We start from the raw sequence: 21604 nt of genomic DNA, 5'->3' as shown, positions 1-21604 counted from the left end.
GTGTCAAAAAGTGAGATGAAAGGAGCAAAGAATTTGATCTTGTTCCTTTTTTCATCCTGTGTTTTTTCACTGTGTGTTGATTAGGGAAGATGCTGAAGGACCAACCCCTTAAAGTCCCAGCTGCACACCCCAACAGGGACCCTTCTGCAGGAGCTGTGAGTAACTACAACCTAACTGCGAGCACAAGGAGGTCATGCTCCCTACCCTGACCTGTGTTTTGCTCCCTAAAAATCCCAGGTATTCCCATGGTAGGTGACGCAGCAGAGCTCACCCATTCAGGGTCCTGACCCATCCTGCCTGCAGATAGGGCAGGTGGATGGAGCCCAGGGCAGGGCAGTATCCATGCAGGTAATCCCATGCTGTCCATGGGCTCTAAAGAGGGGACACAAAGCACTTCCCAGTGCTTCAGAAGCACCCCAAACCTTGACAGTAAGGCACTAGTTTGGGCAGGCTGCAAGTGTGACCGCAAGCCTGACCCCGTAGCCAGTAGGATGGAGATGAGAAAGACAGGCTGGAGTTGAATATTAGCAGTGGAAATTGTTAGAGAGCTTTAATATAGAGAGTTGCTGTGAGCTACTCCTATAATTAAAGAAAAGTCTGTGTCAAAGCCTCAAGCTTCCTCTTGATCTCCAACTTCCAGCCTGATTAACAGAGGCTCTACCTAACTCTTGACCTGATTCAAGGGAGTGATGACAGGCTGCATTCCTGCTTTTCCTTAAAAAAATCAGGTTTGTTCTGGTGACTGAAACCAAAATGTCCTTTACTTGAACTGTTGTGCAGTGTGCTATGCACGTATCTGTCGGTTGTTCTTGGAAGCTTTGGGATAAGAGGTGGTATGCAAATGCCAAATATTGGAATGGAAAGGAGAGCCCTGGTTCCACAGGAAAATCTCTTTCTGAAGTGAGTGTGGTGCATTGTCTTCAGGAAGAGTGAAGCTGAAGGATTCAGGAAGAACCAGCTTCATACTGTAGGGAGCTCTGGCTTTTCGTGTGCTGAGCATGAGCTCTTTAGGACTTTTGTGGAGATTGTAAAATAAGAGTGAATGAGTGTAAAATATGAGTAAATGATTATAAAATATGAGTGAAGGCTTGTAAAATATGACGAGGAGACACCAGTTAAAGGATCAGCAACACAAGCCACTGCTTATGTAGAAGAAAGATGATCCTTATTATCACAGGATATAGGCTCAAGAGATCGAGTTTCTAATCCTCGCTGTCACACGGAATGCTTTTGTTACTTTGGACAAATTACTGCAGTTCTCTACCTCAGTTTTCCCACTCAGAAGACAAGGAAAATTATTCCATTTCCCTATTTCATGGCATCTTCAGTCATGGTGAAACCTCTCGAGGGGAGGCCCAGTGCAAGGGTTCTTGTTCCACTTTAGTATCACTTAAGCCCTTGGACGGGGTTTGGAGCGGTGCAGAGGGCTTGTGTCAGGGCTTTGACCAGAGTGGAATTTCTCTCTTCATGTTTAGGAAGCATTTTGAGGCCCAGAGGGGAAACCCTGTGAAAGTGCCAAACAGTATAACCGATGGTTAAAATAGCCTTATATAAATATATATATATACACACACACCTTCCTATACTGACTTAAATTCTCATGTCTACGTGAGTGAGGTTTGCTGCAGCCTAAAGAGGTTTTCCTAAGGTGGGAAAGGAAATCTGCTTTAACTGAACGGGTTCCTGAAAGTATCCTTACGCCTCTTCGTTCTTTATCGTTTGACTTTTCTCCTTGTTACAATGGTTCAGGCTGTAGAGTCTGGAAAAACATCAGGGTAACCAGGGCAGAGGGAATATCAGATGAAGATGAGGGATGGATAAGAGACAAATTACAGTACATTTCTCATGGGTCATTTGGCTCTAGTCTTGAAAAGGAGAGAGAGAAAAAAATCCCAAAGTAGTAAAAGAAAGAAAAAGAGACAAAACAAATAAACCTGCCAGTGTTGCTGATTTCAAAGGCCTGTGAAATGTGCATCTATGCTTCATAATGCTTTGCTGCTTGAAAGAGATGCGTCTCAAAATGTTCCGTTCTTTAATCCTACTCACTGTCTCAGAAGTTAATTGTACAGTAAGATCACAATCCTCCTTGCCAAGGCTTTCCCTTTGTTTTCCTTCTCCTTCCTGCATGTTGGCCAGCCAGCAGATCTTTTCCTAGCTTTGTGTAGTTGGTTTGCTTAATTATCTTTAATGGTTGTGTGAGGAAACAGGGCTTTTCAGTTCTTGTTGCACGAGTGAACTCAAGTGTTGCTCTGCTCTTGGGCATAGACCTTACAAAGGAAGAAGGTTCAATGCTCACGTATTTATGGTCTGCAGCACTGTAACTCTCCATAAATCTCCTAAAGGGTATATAAAGGTGGGGTCTCTTGTATAAAAAGTGGGCATTAATCCTTGGGAGGATCAAGGGAGAGAGGGAACAGATAATTTTCTGCATATTAACAGCCTCCCCAATTGTTGCCCAGAGCTCAGGCAGAACATGTATCACATTTGAAGAGGTTTGCATCATCTGGTTCCCCATTCTTTTTCCCTCAGCCTCTGTTCTTTCTTATCCTGGCCAGAACCAGCAGCAAAAGTGCTGGGGAAAAAAAAAATCTGGTTTCACTGTATTTCTGACTCTCAGCCCAGGTTTGTGAAGGATTTGGCAAGGATTTACAAACCTTTGAGAGAATCCGTGTGGAGATCTGAGGAAACTCGCCTCCCTCCCTAAAAAAGCAAGTTGCCTTGGCCAGAAATTGGGCAAAAATTGGTCGCTTCAACTGAGGTTTCCTTTGAGATTTTGGATTTGAACCTGAAGCTGCACTTTGAGAATCGAATTTTGCTCTGACTCTAGATTTACACTGGAGCAAATGCATCACAGTCAGCACTGATACTTGTGTGCAGCCCACTGAGAACAGAACTTGGCTTAAAATTCAAGCTCATATGAACCAAATCGAAAGAGGACCCAGAGCTAGGTTTGGAGAAGCCCAAGCACCAACTTTATTCCAAGTTGTTGGTGCAGTTCAGCTTATTAAGTAGCTGTTACATTTACAACATTCAGAAGTTATCTACAAGTAATTGCATAAAATGAAGCTGTATCCTTTGTTAGTTTGGATACCAGGTTGGATGGGGCTTGGAGCAATCTGCTGTAGTGGAAGATGTCCCTGCCCATGGCAAGGGGTTGAAACTGGAGGAGATTTAATGTCCCAAACCATTCTCTGATTCCACGATTAGCAGTCTTTCATGAGAAATTGAGATATGACCGGACAGGGGTGTGCCATGAGGGTTCTATAGACGATAATATTGATTTTTAGACCTAAGTAGCAAACAATTTATGTATGGAATGTTCTTTTTTCCTTCCAGTCCTATAGAGTTAGAGTGTAGAATGTTACAGTAGAGATGTGCTTATGTCTAGGACTGCCCTGCTGGAAAGCCAGCATTGCAAAATGAATGGAATGAAACTGATGATTTGATGATTGTAAAAATTCCCTGCTTTACACCAGGAAGCCGCTGTCAGTCTCTGTTGCAGGATAAAGAAAAGCCAAGCCCAAATGATTCCCATATTTTGCACAGTAAAACATTTTCTTTTTTATATATATATATATATATATAAATTTCTTGTCATAGGGTGAGTAAAGCTTGAATCAGCAGCATAATGGTAGAGCTTGGAAAAGACGGCACCCTAGGATCACTGAACACCCAGCCTTCCGTAGCCATGTGTGGTTTGACTTGGTTGCTTAATGTCAGTCTTAACTATAGGACCTGCCTCTGGTTAGAAAACCCTCATCCAGCTTTAACCAGCTAACCCGACTGCATTCGCAGTGTCCCAGAGAGTGACACAGAGTTCAGCCCAAGCTTCCAAGCCTACCCAGGAAGCTGGGTGTATGTTCGAACACTCATCCTAAGTGTCTTCTCTTGGATCCTTATCATTAAGTTTTTCCTTTGCCAAAACATTCCTCCTTTCTTGTAACAGGAGATCAGATCTGGGGGCTGTAGACTAGGACATTTTGTTGCAGTGGATAAACCAGACTGGTTTAAAAGCTGCCAAGCCTACATGTGCTGACAGTGCTTGCAATTTATGCTTGTGGACATGACCTAGTGACTGCCTGGTTTGGATGCAGTCGGAATTACAGTTACACAGTTGGATTTCAGTGTGAACACAGGCAGTGATCTGGATCTAAATTGGGACCTGAAGCCTTTCACTTGTAATATTCTGGCTCCGTTCTATTTCAGGCTCTGTCCCAATCACTGAAAGATTTATACCTTTATCAATAAATTATCATGACTTTTACTACACTTACACCAGTGTCTTAAATTAACACTAAACTAAATGTAGATGAGGCACGCTTCCTGCTTCACATGATTTATGGCAATCTGTCTGAAATGAGCAAAATTAAATTTGCCAGCAAAGGCAGATCTTTACCATTAGGTCAGACAAAAATTTTATTGCAAATCCACTGCTGAAGAGGGTTTGGAGATTGCCCTTTTTTCAGGTTTTTGATAAACCTGTAGCACTTCAGGCAAAAAAAAAAAAAGAATGAGTATTAGGTGTGTTTGTGAAGTCTGAAATCTCTGCTGTGTGCTTTATGTTAGGTTGTAGGTGATAGCCAGGACAAAGGTACAGTTACATGGTACTGATAACTCTCAGCTTGAGGACTGTGTCCTCTTTTGCTGATCTGCCTTTGAGAAAGACATTGAGAGTGCAGAAATGACTAGAGGTCTTAAAAATACAGTGTGGAGAGGCTGGAAAAATAAGGTAGAGGAGTCATTTAATGTCCCTTTCTGTGGGGAATGGCATAAACAGGGTGCCCAGGGCAGTGCTGGAATCACTGTCCCTGAAAGTGTTCACAAACTGTGTAGACAAGGCCCTTATTGCCATGGGTTAGTGGTGGCCTTGGCAGTGCTAGGGTAATGATTGGACCTTACGGTCTTTAAGGTCTTTTCCAACCTGGTTGATTCCATAATTCTAAATACTCGTGCATCTGTTGCAGAAGGTTCAGGTAGACCTTCAGTAAAACTTGTGACTGTAAAGGTACTGAAACATGGGCTGCAGGTTGCTGAGGCAGTAGCAGAGTCCTTGTCATGTGTGGTCTTAAGTATGAGCTGGATAACAATTTGCTTGGTGTGACGTAGAGATGCCTTTGTCCTGGGGTGGAGTCTGGCAGCGATGATCTCTGGGCATCCTTTCCAGCTCTGTTTTCCTGTGATTCTATGACAAGGAGACAAAAGGCAGCTTATACACTGGCATCAACACTGCATCTCCAAAGAGAGTTCCATGTCAAACCACCCAAGACTGAGAAATCACAGGGGGAAAAGCTAAATTACAATTGCGCATGTCTGCCAAATGGCCTCGTTTCAAGGTCAACTTTCAGTGCTGTTAGAGTCATGGCTCGTGCCGTTATCTTCAGGAAGAGCATCATGTATCTCAAAGCTGTTCTTGCTGTTCACTGCAGATATGGAAAATCTCTAGGTGGACTGTGCACCCTAAAACCTTGGGCCCCCCCCGTTGCTTGAACAAACAGGGCTGCTGGTGAGTGCCTGTCCACATCCTGACTGCTGTGGTCTTTACTGCTCTAACATGTTAGTGTCAGTCATGGGATCAGGATTGAAACTGGAGGGATGAAGGAAGCACCACTAAGACACATCAGCAACACTGTGGTGGAAACCATACATGGATCTGCCACAGGCTATTGGCGGACATTGCAGGGCTGTCCAGAAAAGCCTCCTCTTTGTCTGCCAAACTGTATTCTATGGTTTAAACTGGGCTGACAGCTCTTTGGAGAGCATCAAATGAAAGCAGAAACAAGGAGTCTTGGGAAGGAGAGCAATATACTGGTCCTTAATTCCAGCAGATGAACTCTGTCCTACAGCAGGCTGAACCTGCTAACTAAAGGGTAGGATATTGTATGTCAAGACATAAATGGAGACATTTTGAGGCTGACTTCCCATTCAGAAGATGCTGTGGGGCTTTGTTTTGTGTTGGTTTGGGTATTTTGGTTTCAAATTGTGAAATGCAGTGCCTTTTATTCCTAACAAACTCATCAGGAAGTTGGAGACCATACTCCATAGTGAGCACATAGCAAAGTTCCTACTCTGTGCTTGGGTGGGGTCTTGCAAACAATCCCTTAAGTACCCTGTTTGTTTTCTTGCTGTAAAGTGACACTTGTCTTTGAAGGAAAAAAAAAACCCAAAACAAAGTCAAATAGGGAATAACTGGGAGCAAACAGTAGAAAACATTTCCTAACAATAAGGGCTGGAAAACTCTGTTCCTTGCAAAAACAACCACAAGTGCAAGAGGCTACACCCCAGGCACACTGGGGAAACACGGGAAAGCCACTTTCTGACCTGGAAGAAAATGGGGAGGAAAAGTTTCCAACCCAGTTACAAAACTGCTCAACTCTAGACACCAAGGCCAGATTTAATATGATTAGACTTGATACCCACTGAGTTTAAAAGCCATTGTTGAATGTGTTTGTAGTGAAGTGGCAGAGATTCATAGCTGGGCTTGGCTTTGGAGCTGAAGATCCAGCAGAAGGGAGCTTCATGGAGCCATGGGGCTAAAGCCTGTGGACTTCACCTCCCTGCCTGGGAATGAGTCCTGCTCCAGCAAAGCCACAGCCCAAATGGGCAGGAAATGGGCTTGACAGATGAGACAGGCATGGGGCTAATGGCTCCTGTGACTGATGGGGCAGGCTGTGTGGCGAGACACTGCTGGATGAGCTGAAGGCTCCATTAGACTGAAACTGGAGCACTGCATGGGATGCATATTACTGTTTGAGGTCTGGGGTTTACTGGATGAGGGTGAGCTGCTGTAGAGTTCCAGGGGGCCATTTACACTGCAGTGGAGGGGAAAAAGCAAAGTGAAGCTGTGCATTGGACAAAAAAGTCGATGAAAAGATCTGGGTGGGAATGTGCACATTGCCTGATATGATTTGGTGTCCCAAATGGCCTTAAACAGCCCATAGAATTTCTATGTCTAAACCAGATTCCAGCAAACAAGACCTTTTATGATGCACTAATAGGCTCATTAGGCTTTCTTGAGCGAGGCACGCTCACAGCATCATATGTTTTTTCCATTACAGGAATTACACGTGTTTTGTTGTGCTTTGGATTCTGTTTTGTTTTCCACATAGGCTTGCCCTGACAGTTTCCCCCATTCAGGTTTATATTGGAGGTACCATCTCGAGCCAATGAATTTTATGAAATATGTTGCTGGCACTCACGGAGAGATGCATAAAGGAAATATTCTAATGACAGTTGGGAAGGCTTTGATCCCTTTCCAAGACTGCACTCATGTCTTTGAAATGTGAGTTTGGCAGTGCTGGAAAGGCTGGGCTCTTTGGCTCTCTTTGGCATGAGCCCATGTGACAGACATTATGTCCTCTATCAGGGGACCCACATAACCTTGAGAAGTGTAAGCAGCGCTTGCAGATTGCATTGGGTCAGATAGTCTGGGCTGATAACAAAGCAGCCGCGGCAGCAGGGGGGAGGCAGCCTCATCCAACGCAATAACTGAAAGCTATTTTGACCTGGTAACTGTTGGGTCTGCTGCCTGCGGCTACGTAGTTGGACATGAACTGCAAAAGTAGTTAATTTATGCCTCCTTGAGTGTAGGAATGTGGTGATGATGGATAGGGATGGGAGGTTATTAGAAACATGGGGAGGAAGGAGAGGATGGAATTCCAGCTCGTGTTTTTATCTCTTACACACACACACACACGCTGGTTCCTTTGCATGCATGCTCTTGGCTGTCTCGCATGTGTGCACAATCCAACGCCTTGCTTACACACTCACACCTCAGCTCATGCACGCACATGCAGGCACATGTCCACACGCTTACAAGGGATTTGCCTGAGCTAAGTGCTGGAGCATGTTTATGTGTTGGGGGTTGCTGACTGCTTTTACTGCACTTTCTTCCTCCCAAGCACGATCTGCCTACACCTAGTCCTGTGCAGAGCCTTTGCTAAAAATCCTCTGGACGTTCTGTTCTTACACCTTCTGACTATATTCTGCTCATTTGCAGACTTCTATTGGCTGGCCGAGAAACGGTGGTCAGAGAAATGCCACAAAGCCAAGTCCAGTTGAGTCGTGGGATTTACATAAGACAGGAGTTCAGTCTTAGTGATATGCTGACATCATTTAATGATTAGTTCAATGCTGTCTGCTCTGGATGTTGTCTGCAGTAATAATCCATGTACAAAACAGCACCTAGATGTTGAAGCACAAAGCCTGTGTGCAAGTGAGGGAGGGCTTGTGGCCATGCACTGAGTCTATAAATGGGGATTGGATTGTGTAAACAACAAGCAAAGAGACAGCTGAGAATAAAGAAATGTTAGTTTAGATTATTTGAAACCATAAGAGAAGAGCGGGGATAAAAATGGTAATCTCAGGAGGGGTGTCTGATTATAGTTACTCCTACAGGGATTTGCATAGGCCATGGAGTGTCTGCATCCAGAGTCAACAACCACTGTCTCAATACAGGCCTTTCTTTCCCACTGTGATACAAAACAAACGTTTTTCTACTTAGAGGTACACAGTGCTTCTGTTTCTGTCCTTTTCTTTCTTGCACAAAGCATCACACCACTCTGACATTGTCTTTTACGCTTTTGCTCACTGTTTTCTACTGATGCTCCCATACACACACACATACACATTCTCCCCTTCCCATGCATGCATCCTCCATCATGTATTGTCCCAATGCGCTTATGCTTTCATGTGAAAATGTACATTAGTTCTCATGTAATTTCAAACTGTTGCTTGTGGACACATATGAGTCCATGTTTAGAAGAGATGTTTTCAAAGGCACAAAGAAGATCATGGACATAGATTACGCATAGCCTCAGAAGGTTCTGCAGATACATGCAGAACAGGCTTGAGGAGCTAAGAGGGAGATGTGTGTATTTTCCATAGATGCGTTGGGAACAGTGGAAAGATGAGAAATGTGTAAGGGGTCACAGTGCTGACCTGTCCTTCAGGATGTCATCCACATCTGATCGGAAGATAAACACTATATGGAATGGAAACATACCCTTCCACTGGTGTCCCCAAAGAGCACGTCTTCCTCCATGAGTCAGCGAGGGCCTGGGGACACCCAGCCGTGTGCTATTTTGGAGGCAATGACTTCAGCAAGTGGCAGGGGAGGCTATTGTGGAAATATGAATGTGTTTTCCACTGGGGAGTCCTCCAGGGAAGGACAGAAAGATCTTGGTGCTGATCCAAGTCCCCTATTTTTTCTTCACCCTTCTGGGAACGAAAGCCTTGCAAAGTATGTAAGGAACCTTATTCACTGAATGTGTGTTTGGTTTGTGAGAGCTATGTGAGCCCCATGCACACCCATACACAGATGGAGAGGGGGACTTTAGGAAGCAGGAATCAACCTGCTCAAGACCATCATGGTGTCCTTTCCTTACAAGCTAGACAGCCGTGCTTGACTCAGTGTGATCTCTCTCTCTGTTGTTTCCACCTGTCAAGTGAAGGCAATGCAAATTACCTGTGTTTGAGATCTTGTGTTAGCATGCTTCATATCAAGACTGTGAGCTAGAAACAGAGAACCAACGAGTTACTCTTATGCTTCACATTCTCCAGCTTTACTGTGTGTGCATCACAGTTCCAATGGAAGCAGCGTGGTACCATGGTACATGCCCTATGAGTAGCTCCTCTATTCCAATATTGACAAAGTCTCCTCCTTTAAAGGAGTGCAAAGAGTGCTTCCAATGGCCATTAGGCTTAAGGGATTGGCTTATCTGCAAGCAGATTGCTCTGTAACGTCCAGACATACCAAAAGCTAAGAAACACAGCTCACCAGGGAGGGGAACACCCAAGGAGCCTTAGGAATTGATGTCACAGTATGGTACCACTCCTGCAGAGATGTCTTGCCAGGAGATCTTCTGGCACAACTTGGCTTGCTGGAAATAGCAATTCCCAACCATCCAGTGTCAAGGTTAGACCATCTGCATCTTCTCACATGTGGCTCGTGCTGGTGCTAGAGGAGGAACTTTGTGAGCTGTTGTGTATTCTTGCACCAGCCTGAAGATGTGAAACTTGTTGTGAAGGAAAATTAGAGGTAAAAATAATAAACAGCCTAGAGGGAATGTGCAAGGTAACTGCTGATATAAGAGATTTACTGACCGTAATATGCGGTTAATTACATTCATAATAAGTAGATTCCTTTACTTATCTTCGGAATGTGTACAGCTGTATGGGTTTAGCTTGGATTTTGTGGCCTCAGTTAATCAATGGCCTGATATCCTTATATAAGATTCACTGTATGAATACAAAGTAATCAAAGTTAAGGAGTGGGTTATTAAAATATTTCAGGTGACTGTTATGCAGGATATTATAAGATCTTTGCCTGGATTGCAGTACTTCTTCTATACTTTGTGGCTTTTCATGTCGCCTTTAGAAAACAAAATGCTTTTCTTTTCCTACAGAGCATACTTGGATGTCAATGAACTGAAGAACATCCTCAAACTGGATGGATCCACACACCTCAACATCTTCTTTGCCAATTCCTCTGAGGAAGAGCTGGCTGGAGTGGCAACTTGGCCCTGGGACAAGGAAGCCTTGATGCATCTAGGTGAGCAATAAAGATGTTTCTTCTTTGTAAAGCATTCTTTTGAGGCACTAAGAAGGAAAGACAAATATGCTTTAAGCTCTGTTCTGATTTCTTATCATTCCTCTAATATATAGTCAGGGGAAAAAAAGTATTTCACGATTCCCAGATACTGGCTCACAACCAGGAAAATATTAGGTTATAAACCCAAAGCATATTATGGTATTTGTAGATGATGTCAAGCTGAAAGTATTTCACCTTTTAAGTGAAGCTACTTTACAGGGCATTCACTCCATGGGAGCACTTTGCAAAGAAGAAGATTTGGGGAGTTAGGTTGTGGGGATGCTAGACAGAGGTGAATTTTTAACCTCAGCCTATTATGTTCTGATCCTTAGTTCATTCCTTAGTAAGTGTTCAATTAATTTCCCTCGCAGCTAAAATTTGTGGCTGTTTTTCTCTACCAATGTGCAAAAGAGCAAACTGCTGAGAGATTGTATTTCTAATGTTCATTTGAGTGGAACTAGAAGGAGTTCACAACCCTGTGGATTGCCTTGCATGTTTCATAACAAGGTTGCTGAGTATGGCTGCTGGAACCCAGGGATCCAGACAAAGCTGTACAACCTCCCAAATGACTCATTGCCCTGACACCCGCAGTGCCACTGGACCTGTGTTCCTTGCAAAGTGCCAGATGAGCCTGGTTCAGAAGGCACCTACTGAGTGTGTAGGTACTTCTCTGAACTGCACAAACCTCCCTCGGGCTGCAAACCTCCTCTGGTTATCTTGTAAGAGCAGGGATTGTCACAGATTTCCAGGCTATTTTTCTAGCTTGTCCAGACCTTCCTAAGCTGGAAGTGAAGTCCAGTTTCTGCCAAGTTCAGGCTTTATGAAAGGCTGTTTCAGCCAGTTTTTATATTACCCAGCCCCATCTTGAGCAAAACAGAAAAGCCGTGGCAAATGTAAAGCTAGATGAGGAGAGTAAAATATGATGTTTATTATTCTAAAGCATATTGTGAGAGCTGAGCTACAACTCAAGCCATCAGTCAGGGAGGCTTTTCCATGCTCAAAAATGTATTACCCCAAATCCTAGATGTTAACATCTCTTTATAGTCACCATAGCTGAGAGAAGCTCCATGATTGGATCAAGCAGTTGCCCTACCTCAGTTAGTGAATGTTTTATTGTGACATCCAACTTTGCAGCTGCTCTGGCAGAAGTGTGAGCAGACTTCCCAAGGACTGGCACTGACACACATCCAGTCTCCTGCTGAGCTAGGCTGGAAGTGAAGCCACTTCCACTCTGACTTGCCTCCAGCTCCTCCATGGGCTGCTGCTTGGAGCACCAAGAATAGAAGATGCTGTGAATAAATGCCTGCCAGTGAGCATTCCCCACCGCAACATCTGGCAAAACCAGAGATAGATATTAACCCCAGCCTCAACTGGAACCCACACTGATGTGATTTCTATCACTTTGTAGTACCACAACCCCCTTCTCCTGCACTAGTAACTGTTTGCTTCTGATTGTGCAACAAGGATGGGTTTGCTGGTGGGAAACATTAGCCCTAATGCCACTGCTGGAGTGAGCTAAGGCTGCAATGTAGCTGATCTTGCCATAATGAGTAGTTTCACAGCTTCCCTTGGTGTTGCCATGGGAGGGAGAACAAGGATAGAGCTCCAGAGCCCCAAGAAGAACCTTCTGCAAGAGGGCTGGGGCCTGCCCAAAGCCCTGATGAGTTCTTCTGTCACTTCATTAAGCTAATTGTCACCATCATGCCTGAGCAAAACAGTTTCAACTCAGCTCCTACAGTGTGTCGCCAGAATCCATTGACCAAGACAAGACTTCATGGGAGAAAAAGACATTAACCAACAGTTTAAAGTTGATTTGAAGTGGGGAAAAAGTAGAATAAATAAATAATGGTCATAATTTCCTGTCCAAATGGCCCTCCCAGACCTGTGCTTGCTCTGTAAGAATTCAGCTTGAATCTTTTTTTACTCTCTTCTATAAATCCAATATGTCCTTAATAAAAAAATATGAAATATGTCCTGTGGTGCAGATCTAAAGGCTGGGATAGAGATTGGCTGGGTGAGGGAGTTTATCTTTTCTGTAAAACTGCACTTGATTTAGATTCTTGACAGCTGTGAAAAATATAACTTTCCAACAAAGGCAAAAAGCAAATCTCTGTCTCCAGCTGCCTCGGGGCTGTCCAGAGCCAGAACCATTTACCCAGCCTGTGCTTTCAGAGGCACATCCTGCTGAGGAATTCCACCAATACTCCTGCTATTGGAAAACAAACTCTGGAATTATCATTGGGAAAGAGACCCTCACAAAATATACTCTCTGGGTTGAAATATCTGGGTAGAGACCAAGCACTGGAGGAATCAGAGCATGGATTGTATAAAAGGGGATTTCAGTGGTTACGTACTGGTAGGCTGTATATAATTTGGATGGACGGAAAGGAACATTTCAGTGCTGGGGAAAGGATGAGCAGATGCTACATGTGGCACAGTTGTTGCAGTGTGATTGATTTTATTCACTCTTTTTAATCTGTATTTAAACTTTCAGTTCATTTTTTTAAAGACTGTATATGTATTTACACATGTCCACATGACTTCTTTGCACTGTGTCCATGTAGTCACACATACCCATACACAGTCTTTCCTATGTTCCTATTTACGCATAGGTCCCTGCAGGACATCGGGAGGGGTCCTGCCTCTGTCTTCAACACTGATAAGATTTCAGCTGTATTGTGTTTGGACACTTGGAGGAAAATGTGAGACAATTGGGAAAACCAGTGAAGAGCCACAGTCAGGGAGGACTAAAGAAAGGATTGAGCCACATGGAAAGGTTGAATGCATTAGTTATTTAGACTGAAGGAAAAGAGTCTGAAGTGGGGATGATGACAGTCTCATAAAATCTGATGAAAGGGGAGGAGAATCTTTTGTTCTTTGTACCTGTGTGAGGCAGGACTTGAAGTCATGAACTTAAATTGCCAACAAATGAGTTCAGATTAGATGTGACTTAAATCCTTGCAGCCATAAGGATACTGAGTGCTGAAATGGATTGGTGGGGCAGACATGTCATCAGGGGTTGTAAAGAGATGTTAGGGCAGTATCTGTGAGGGATGGTATAGCCCTAACTAGTCCCGTGTTGTTTGAGATTGGAGTTTAGGTGACTTATTAAGATATTCTCAGTCTTATTTTCCTCTAATTCCACGATTATTGCAACCAAGTGTTCAGGCAGATGAGAAGGAAGAGTTGGGACCCAGTGATCTCATCTTCCCTGCACTGCAGTCACTGATAGAGTTCCTCCTGCCAGAACCTTTTCTCTCCTCATTGTCACTAAATTAGTAGTGTATCATATCCAAGATTTATTCTCCCACTTTTACAGAGCAGACTCCTGTTCTCATGGAAGGCAGTATACACAAACAGTTTTAAATAAAGGGCTTGGAAAAGGTGAGCTCAACAAGCTAAATAAAGAAAATCTGAAGCATGTCATAAATCCAAGGTACATCTAACTGAGCTAAAAATATAATTATTATTAATTCAATGTACTGTCAAGCCTCACTAATTTACCATTTGCTTATCTACATATCCCATAATTCATACAACAAAAACAAGCACCCTTCATTTTCTTTGTGCACATTTAACAACCACGGAGTTCTTTTAGAATTAGCACATTCCAGGATTCCATAGTTTTTGACACATTAGACTGATGCATATTCATTAGTGGACTGTGCAGTTCAGATCAAACCAGCCTTGTCTGGGTATATGAGCAGAGTGTGTTTGTGACAGTTACTTCAAAGCTGTCTATCTGATCAGAGCACACCCTGCAAAAACTGTTCCAGCCTTGGGTGTATGCTGTTTTCTTTGTCCAGCTCTTAGTTTGCAAACATTGGTACAACTTACTGCATTTTTTAGGGTGTTTTAGAAGTTAATAGGCTTCTATTATACCTTTACCCGGTGGAATAATATGAAGAGAGTGCTTCAGGTATGCTTTGTTTGACTGTTGGTATCAATACATTGCTTACACTTATCTGGGCAGAATCATTCTCTTTAAGCATGTTAAACTATTTGCAATTGCCTAGCAATTGCATGTAGGATTTCTCTTTAAGTTAACACAAACCAAACTAAACATATTCAGTTGAAAGACTAATTGCGACTGTGGTTTTTGTTTAGGATGTTGGGTTTGTCCCATCACTTTTTCTCCTTAGAGCCCCAGTCTAAGGGTGACATTAAACCTTGCTGTGCAGTTTCTCTGAGCAGTCAATGTGCATGATGTTGCAAAAAGCAACCCATGCTATAGAGGATCCGATGAACTGCCAGAGGATCTGCCCTTGGGATTGTCTTCCTTTGCTGTTCTGTGTAAGACAAGGCAAATGTAGAAGCTGTTCTCTTTTCCCTTTACAGGTGGCATTGTGCTGAATCCTTCCTTCTATGGAATCCCTGGCCACACACACACTATGATCCATGAAATTGGGCACAGCCTGGGGCTCTACCACGTCTTCCGGGGAATCTCAGAAATCCTCTCCTGCAGCGATCCCTGCATGGAAACAGAGCCCTCCTTTGAGACTGGGGACCTCTGCAGTGACACCAACCCTGCTCCCAAGCACAAGCAATGTGGGGATCCTGGCCCTGGCAATGACACGTGTGGTTTTCACAGCTTCCTAAACACTCCCTTCAGTAACTTCATGAGCTACGCAGGTACTTGGGTTTCCTCAGTTTGCTGGTGGTTGGCCATGAACAAAGAATGCAAGTGTTACCTCTGATTCCTGCAGTCCATTTCATGTGGGGCTCCGTGCTGACTCCTGTGTCCTTTGGTCTGGGAGCAGGCTTGATGAAGGATCAGATTTGATGGCCTCAGGACTCTCTTCCACTTCTCCTATTCTTTTCTTTCCCATCTTTCCCCAGCTTTACACAGTTACATGTGAAGCCCAGGCAGAAGGTTTTGAGGAGGGGAGAAATGAGATAAGCATTAAGAAAACAGCTTCTAAAGGCTCTACAGCAAATTTGACACCTTATTTCCCTGGGATCTGGATGCCTCATCTATGAGGCCTTCTGTGGAAACCCCAATTTCAGAGATTTACCCTCTCCCAAGGCTGAGTGTCAGATGAATATCGATGCCACCAAGGCTGTAGAATAAATCTATGATAGATGTCTAATGAAACACTGTTTGTGCCTCCAGGTGTCTGCTCAAACACCATGTTTATTGCTTGATTTGGAGTCACTGTGGTTCAGCTAGAATTGCTCATGTAAGTTTCATAATTAGAGTGGGATATACTGGGATAATACCTGGTCAGGAATGGTCTTCTGATCAAAGACCACCAATATGCTGTGCAGGTTTGTGCTGGGAGTGCAGGTACAAAGGCTCCATTTCAACTGGGTAGAACCATCCCTCCAAGAGGAACAAGCTGCTCAAGCAAAAGCCTGATTTTGAGGTTATAACTTCCATAGGCACAGCTGTGTTTTTCAGGGGTGCTTGCTCATGGCACTCCTACCAACAGAGTATAATACAATCCATGAGCTCCTTTGATGGTTCACATTGGACAAGGGTAGGCTGAGGGCCTTACTGCACCCCTGTAAGTTCAAGGGGAATTGAATGGTCCTCTGTTATTTCCCAGAAAGAACCAGGGATACCTTGGCTTGTATTTCCCCTTATTTTGGGTCATGGGGTGAAGCCATGCTGAAGGTCTGTGACACTGAGCTGACAGAGTTTTAAAGGTGACCAGTATCCTTATAGCCACTGAAGGGCACCTTTTTATACACCAGGCAAAAACACAGATTGCCCACTAAAAAGGTCATAGGAGTGCTTGTTCTGTAATGAAAGTGTAGAGAAGCGAAGTGTTTAATGTCATCTGGGAAACAGATTTAAATGATTTATAACAGCAATGCTTTTATGCTCTCCATGGCCCTAGCTAAAAGGGATGCTTAGTTTTCTCTTTATTTTCCTATTTGTTTAGAGGGTGTTTTCAGGGACAAGCATACATGCCCTGGGACAGGTCCCCAGGATGCTGTGCACTTTACTGTGGGGCAGAGCCTTAGAGTGTGATGCAGCCTCCTGTAACATGGCACAAAGAACTCTTGAGATGACAATCCCCATCCACCAGATCTTCTGGGGTGTGTGCTGAGGGGTGGAGCACGTTTGTTGCAAAACACTGAGGTCTCTTCTTCCAAAGAGATCTTGCCTTCCCAATTCTCTAGAGAGCTGAGACAGAAACAGACCACAGAGATACGGATCTGCTCTTGGGAGCTACGTATGTGCTGGTGTTCTGAGCAGAAACCTGCTTTTTTTTGTCTTGAAAAATTAAGTGAAGCGATATGATAGGTATCTCTAGAGCTCATGCATGAATTGGGTTGTTTTCTGTTGTTGCCAGTGGAATAAAAATATACCAGGATATCAAATTGCTGTAGAAATACCTTTGAAACATTTAGTTGAGGTCATGCAGCTCTAAACATCTCCTTGCCTTTCTGTTTTGCTGCTTGTATGCAGCTTGGTCATACTGTGTTTGATGTGCATCTGTCCGGTTATCCCTAGCTGTGTAGCAAAGCACTGACTGAAAGGGTAACTTTTCTTTCCCTAAATAACAAGTTATGATGTCCAGAAGATCAAGAATGTAAGAAATTGGGCTTGTAAATTATTTTTACAAGTCCAAATAGCCGTGGTGTTCCCAAATAAAAAGATGTTAAGTCCTTTAGATGATCCTTCATGAAGTTGGCAGGAATTCTGCCTCTGAATTCTGTTGGAACAATCATCCCAGCAAAGACTTCTGAATTTCTCTAATTATTACTTTATCTGAGGATCTTGAACCTTTCTTGTCATGGAGGGATTCATTGAAATACCTTCCTCCCTTGCCTCTCCTCCCTTCCCTCCCCCAGGACACAGCCTTTGCTGATGGGGAAGCAGATTGTGAATGCAGGTCATCTTTCTCCCATGCCATTGTCTCACTGCTTTGTCCTATATATACTTTATTGTTCCTTTATGATGGCTGTTAAGGGCTTTTGTCTCCTTCTGTGCTTCCGTGAAGAATATTTATGGCTTTTACAGCATGCTCAGGGATAGACCATTGATAATTATTGAGGAAATCCAGGGATGTCAGATTAAAGCAGCCTTTTGCATACCCACAGGGATTTGTAGATATTTTCAAGCTGGTGGTGGCTGTCTATCTACTGGGATGTTTGATGAAAGGAGGTTCACTGCTTAGTGGAATTAGGAGGGATGCAGGAGAACATGTGAACCGTTATGTCCTTCCTGTGGTAGGGCTGCATCTGGTGCTGTAGTCTGAGCAGGATCCCAGCCGAAGCTATCTCCTTTTGCTTGCATCTCTGGGAAGATGTGGCAAGGTTTTAAATTAGCCAGCAAATTCACACTTCTCTTTAGAACAAATTCATGGGGGTTTGTGCCTCTTGAGTTGCACAGGGCAGGGACTTGAAGAAATCAGAGCATCTAGTAATGCTATTACAATATTGAGCTGCCAACTTACACTCAGGCAAACAACTCTGAGCAGCCTCCAGTGACCTGCATCTTCCCAGAAAAGTCTATTCCTTGACCTGTGCCAAACTGTCATTGTTGTTTGTGTCACAGCAGCGTGCAGAGGTCCCATCTGGGACCGAGCCTTACAGGGCTAGGAACTCTGCAGGCACATGGGAAGAAACACTCTGTGTTTTCAAGAGCTTTTCATCAGATGGGAAGAGAACCAGAGAAATGGTTCAAGTGCAAGCATCAAGTTCTTCAGCACAGCATCTCTGGGTGACTTTGTACAACCTATTTATTCCTTCTGTGATCTGCACAATAGAGAAATAGTAATTTGCTGCTTCTCCGGGGCATTGTAGTTGTAAAGTTGTGTGGTGTGCAGAGGGAAGTAGATGTGCTCTTGTTGCCAAATCATGTTTGGGGAAAAACAGTTGAAATGAGAAACAGGAATTTGTGGAAGTTATCCAGAAAAAATCATTTCTTCATTTTGAATGAGAAAGAAATTGGAAATATCAAAAAAATGGGTTATGGAAAGTTCAGAAAGGGCTTGAATCATAATGGTAATGGGGGAGATGTTGAACAGAAATAACGCTATTTTCCTACTTCCAAATTTACATTTTTAATCATGATTTTTAAAAAATCGATCTTTCAGAACATTTTTATTTGTTCATTAAAAAATTGAGGAACTTTATTAAAGTGATGTATTTTAAAATTCTGTGTTCTTTTAATCTAAGAAAGGTGTTAAAGTCTATTGCACTCATTTGCATGAGTCTCAGTCAGTGCTTTATCCTAACACCACCCATCCTCCACCCTTTTATCCTCTCTCTGAGATATTTTAGATGTGAAACTTTTAAGCCCAGAGGTCCACTGGTATCCCCAGTTTTGACCAGAAGGTGCTGCACTGAGGCTTTTTCTGTCTCTCCACCTCCATGTCTCTGTCTCATCTAAGGATGATCTCTAGGTGCTTCCTACATATCCCGGACCTGAGGGAGGGCACATGTATTGATTTATGTTTTCCTTTTTAGCTCTTGTTTCCTTTCACCTGCCTCCCCAAGTGCTGTCTGCACTAATTTGTTCACAGGCCATTAACTCCTGAGTGCTGGGAGAACCCATCGCTGCAAGAAGCTGCCATTCACCAGGTTGTAATTCTCTCCCCTTATCTCCCTTGTGGGTGATGTGGCTTCTGTTTTCATTTCAGATGATGACTGCACCAACTCCTTCACGCCCAACCAAGTGGCCAGGATGCATTGCTACTTGGACCTCGTCTATCAGAGCTGGCAGCCCACGAAGAAACCAGCTCCTATTGCAATTGCCCCACAGATTGTGGCTCGGAGCTCCACCTCTGTCACCCTGGAGTGGTTCCCACCCATTGATGGCCACTTCTTTGAAAGGTGATCACACACTGCTCTGTACTGTTGCACTGGATTGAATGGGAAGGGGAGAAGGAGGGAAACAACCCAGGATCCCTGTCCAGGAGCACAGGTTTATCATGTGCTGTGCTCAGTCTAGATTAAGGCTTCATCCTAAATCGGTTCGTACCGAGGAGGTTATTGATCTGTTTTCTGCTCTTCCTTTCTCAGCCTATAGCACTCGGTTGAAGGCCATTGATTTGCCATGTAAAGGGCAAATCTTTTCTTCCTCCTTATGTTGTGGGAGGAATTTTCAATCAAGGATTCAGGCCCTGTGATTCCTGCTGTTACTGCTGCTCACAAATACCTATGGGCTTCAGCTCTGCCTGCACGTCTCCCCCTCCCTGCTCCTCTTGCACATTTCCTTTCCAAGGACAAAGTGAATCTTGTTTCCACTCCTGTGACAGCAGAGAGCTCACAGGCAGTGGTGTCTCACAGGGGAAGGAGGTGGCCGTCTGGGGAGGGGGACAAATGCTGCCCCGTTCCCTGAGCTGCAGGTCTGAGATGGGAATTGAGCAAGGCACATTCAAAAACCTACAACCTTGAGTAGGATGTGAGTGTCATCTTGTGCAGCCCAAGTTGAGCCTGTAGGTCAGAATATGTGTGTGTTCATGTCTGATAGGCATGCAGCTATGTGCTACCAATAATGAAGAATTAAATGAATGTAGGGCTCTGGACAAGAGTTGTACTACGCTGGGCAACTCTACCCTAGGATGACCTGAGCAACTGGGTAGTTCATCTAAATACTCTTAGGCAGTGCTTGTATGAGCCACAGGAGCTGTGGGAATGCTAGGAGAGAACTTCCTAAATGACTGACCTTGTGTTACCCTTAACTCACCTGCCCTGTTTGAGTTTCTCCTCTGCTTTTTGCTTTGTTATTTTACAGAGAACAAACTCTGAGTGTCCTTCACCACTGTAGCAGTTCCTATCACAGGAGGCCGAATTTATAAGCATATTAGCACCCAAAGAGCTGTCTCAGCACTGCTGCTCCCTTTGGTGAGAGCACCTTGAAAGCCACTGCCTCCATCAGAGATGAAACTCCTTCCACTGCTTAGGACACTGTGGCCAGTTCAGTGGCCAGCTTGTGCTTTACCTGAGCAGGCAGATAGATGTTCTTTTCTGCTCAGAAGGGGTTTTCCACCTTTACTGCAGGTTCACACAGGAAAAGGCAATCAAATCATATTAGGAGTTGATAGAGAGAGGTCTTGTGCTCTGAGCAGTGTTTGCTTTAATTGCAGTTTTGCAACTGGAGCCCTTTATTCCCTACGTGTGAAAAAGGCCTTATGTGAAGCTCTGAAAATTAATTCAGAATTGTTTAGCCCATAACCATTTTTAGGTAAATTAAGTTTCTCCAATTTAATTTAGATTTCAGAAGATGCTTATTGTGTGTTAAATAAATACCATCTGCCTCTTAAGACACATTGATGCAGAGTTAATTGTTATGTAACCGAATATGTCTTTATTACATATTTCTTATAACTCAATCAATATGTTCTTAATAACCCCTAGTTAGTTGCTTCTTAAATAACATCCAGTGGATAGCTTGCAAAATCTAAAATTTCATAACAGAGTTATCATATGTTAAATAAATAGTGATTTTCGAGAGAAAAAAAGGTCCTTTGGGTTTTCAAATCTGTGTGCTCAGTATTACTGAACAGATTTAAAGAGACAGCCTCAAATACTTTGAGTCCAGTTCCTTGTTACACTGAGATTTCCAGTGCTAACAGATAGAGAAATGCTGTGACCATTTAAAAATGTCACCAAAATATATAAATGATTCTGTCTAAAACACATCCAAGTTTCTGTTATATTAAGCAGAACAAGGATGATGGTAGTATTATAGTGGCTAATACAGAAGAGCTCATGAGCTGTACTTCCAGTCCCACCGTGTCCAGCTCTGCTCAGTTAGAGATATGTGCCTGTATCAATTTGTAGAATTGGGTCACTGTGCAAGACAAGTAGGAGGTAAAATTGGCCAAGTATAATCTTATCTGTGTGTGGGAATACTGTAAATCTTTGCAGATATTTTTACACAAAGTGCACACCATGGCCCAAATTTTACTTGCCTCACTTGAATGAATAAACTCATTCACTTCAATGAGACTATTCATGTCAAAAACAGAAGACTGATACTCAACTGCTGAGTGCCTTGGGCCTGGTTTCTAATGCACAGAGGCCCTTTCCATGCTGTTTTGACAGTGTAAAAGG

At 43.5% G+C, this 21604-nt stretch overlaps 1 protein-coding gene across 2 annotated transcripts in view; it reads left to right on the top strand.

Moving 5' to 3' along the window:
- The window catches only part of PAPPA (pappalysin 1), a 368516-nt gene that overhangs the window by 226145 nt on the left and 120767 nt on the right, over positions 1-21604 (top strand). For both annotated transcript variants that reach the window (XM_061352951.1, XM_061352950.1), the window contains exons 3-5: positions 10404-10549; positions 14927-15220; positions 19186-19378. In XM_061352951.1, coding sequence (XP_061208935.1) covers positions 10404-10549; positions 14927-15220; positions 19186-19378 — 633 coding nt within the window. The remainder of the gene's footprint in view (positions 1-10403; positions 10550-14926; positions 15221-19185; positions 19379-21604) is intronic.

Source organism: Neopsephotus bourkii, unplaced genomic scaffold, assembly GCF_033783945.1.
Source record: "Neopsephotus bourkii isolate Nb327-2 ecotype Australia unplaced genomic scaffold, CSIRO-AGI_Nbou_v1 NB_659, whole genome shotgun sequence".
NCBI lineage: Eukaryota > Metazoa > Chordata > Aves > Psittaciformes > Psittacidae > Neopsephotus > Neopsephotus bourkii.
Note: the sequence above shows the minus strand (reverse complement) of the source record. Positions and strands in the feature narration are given on the sequence as shown.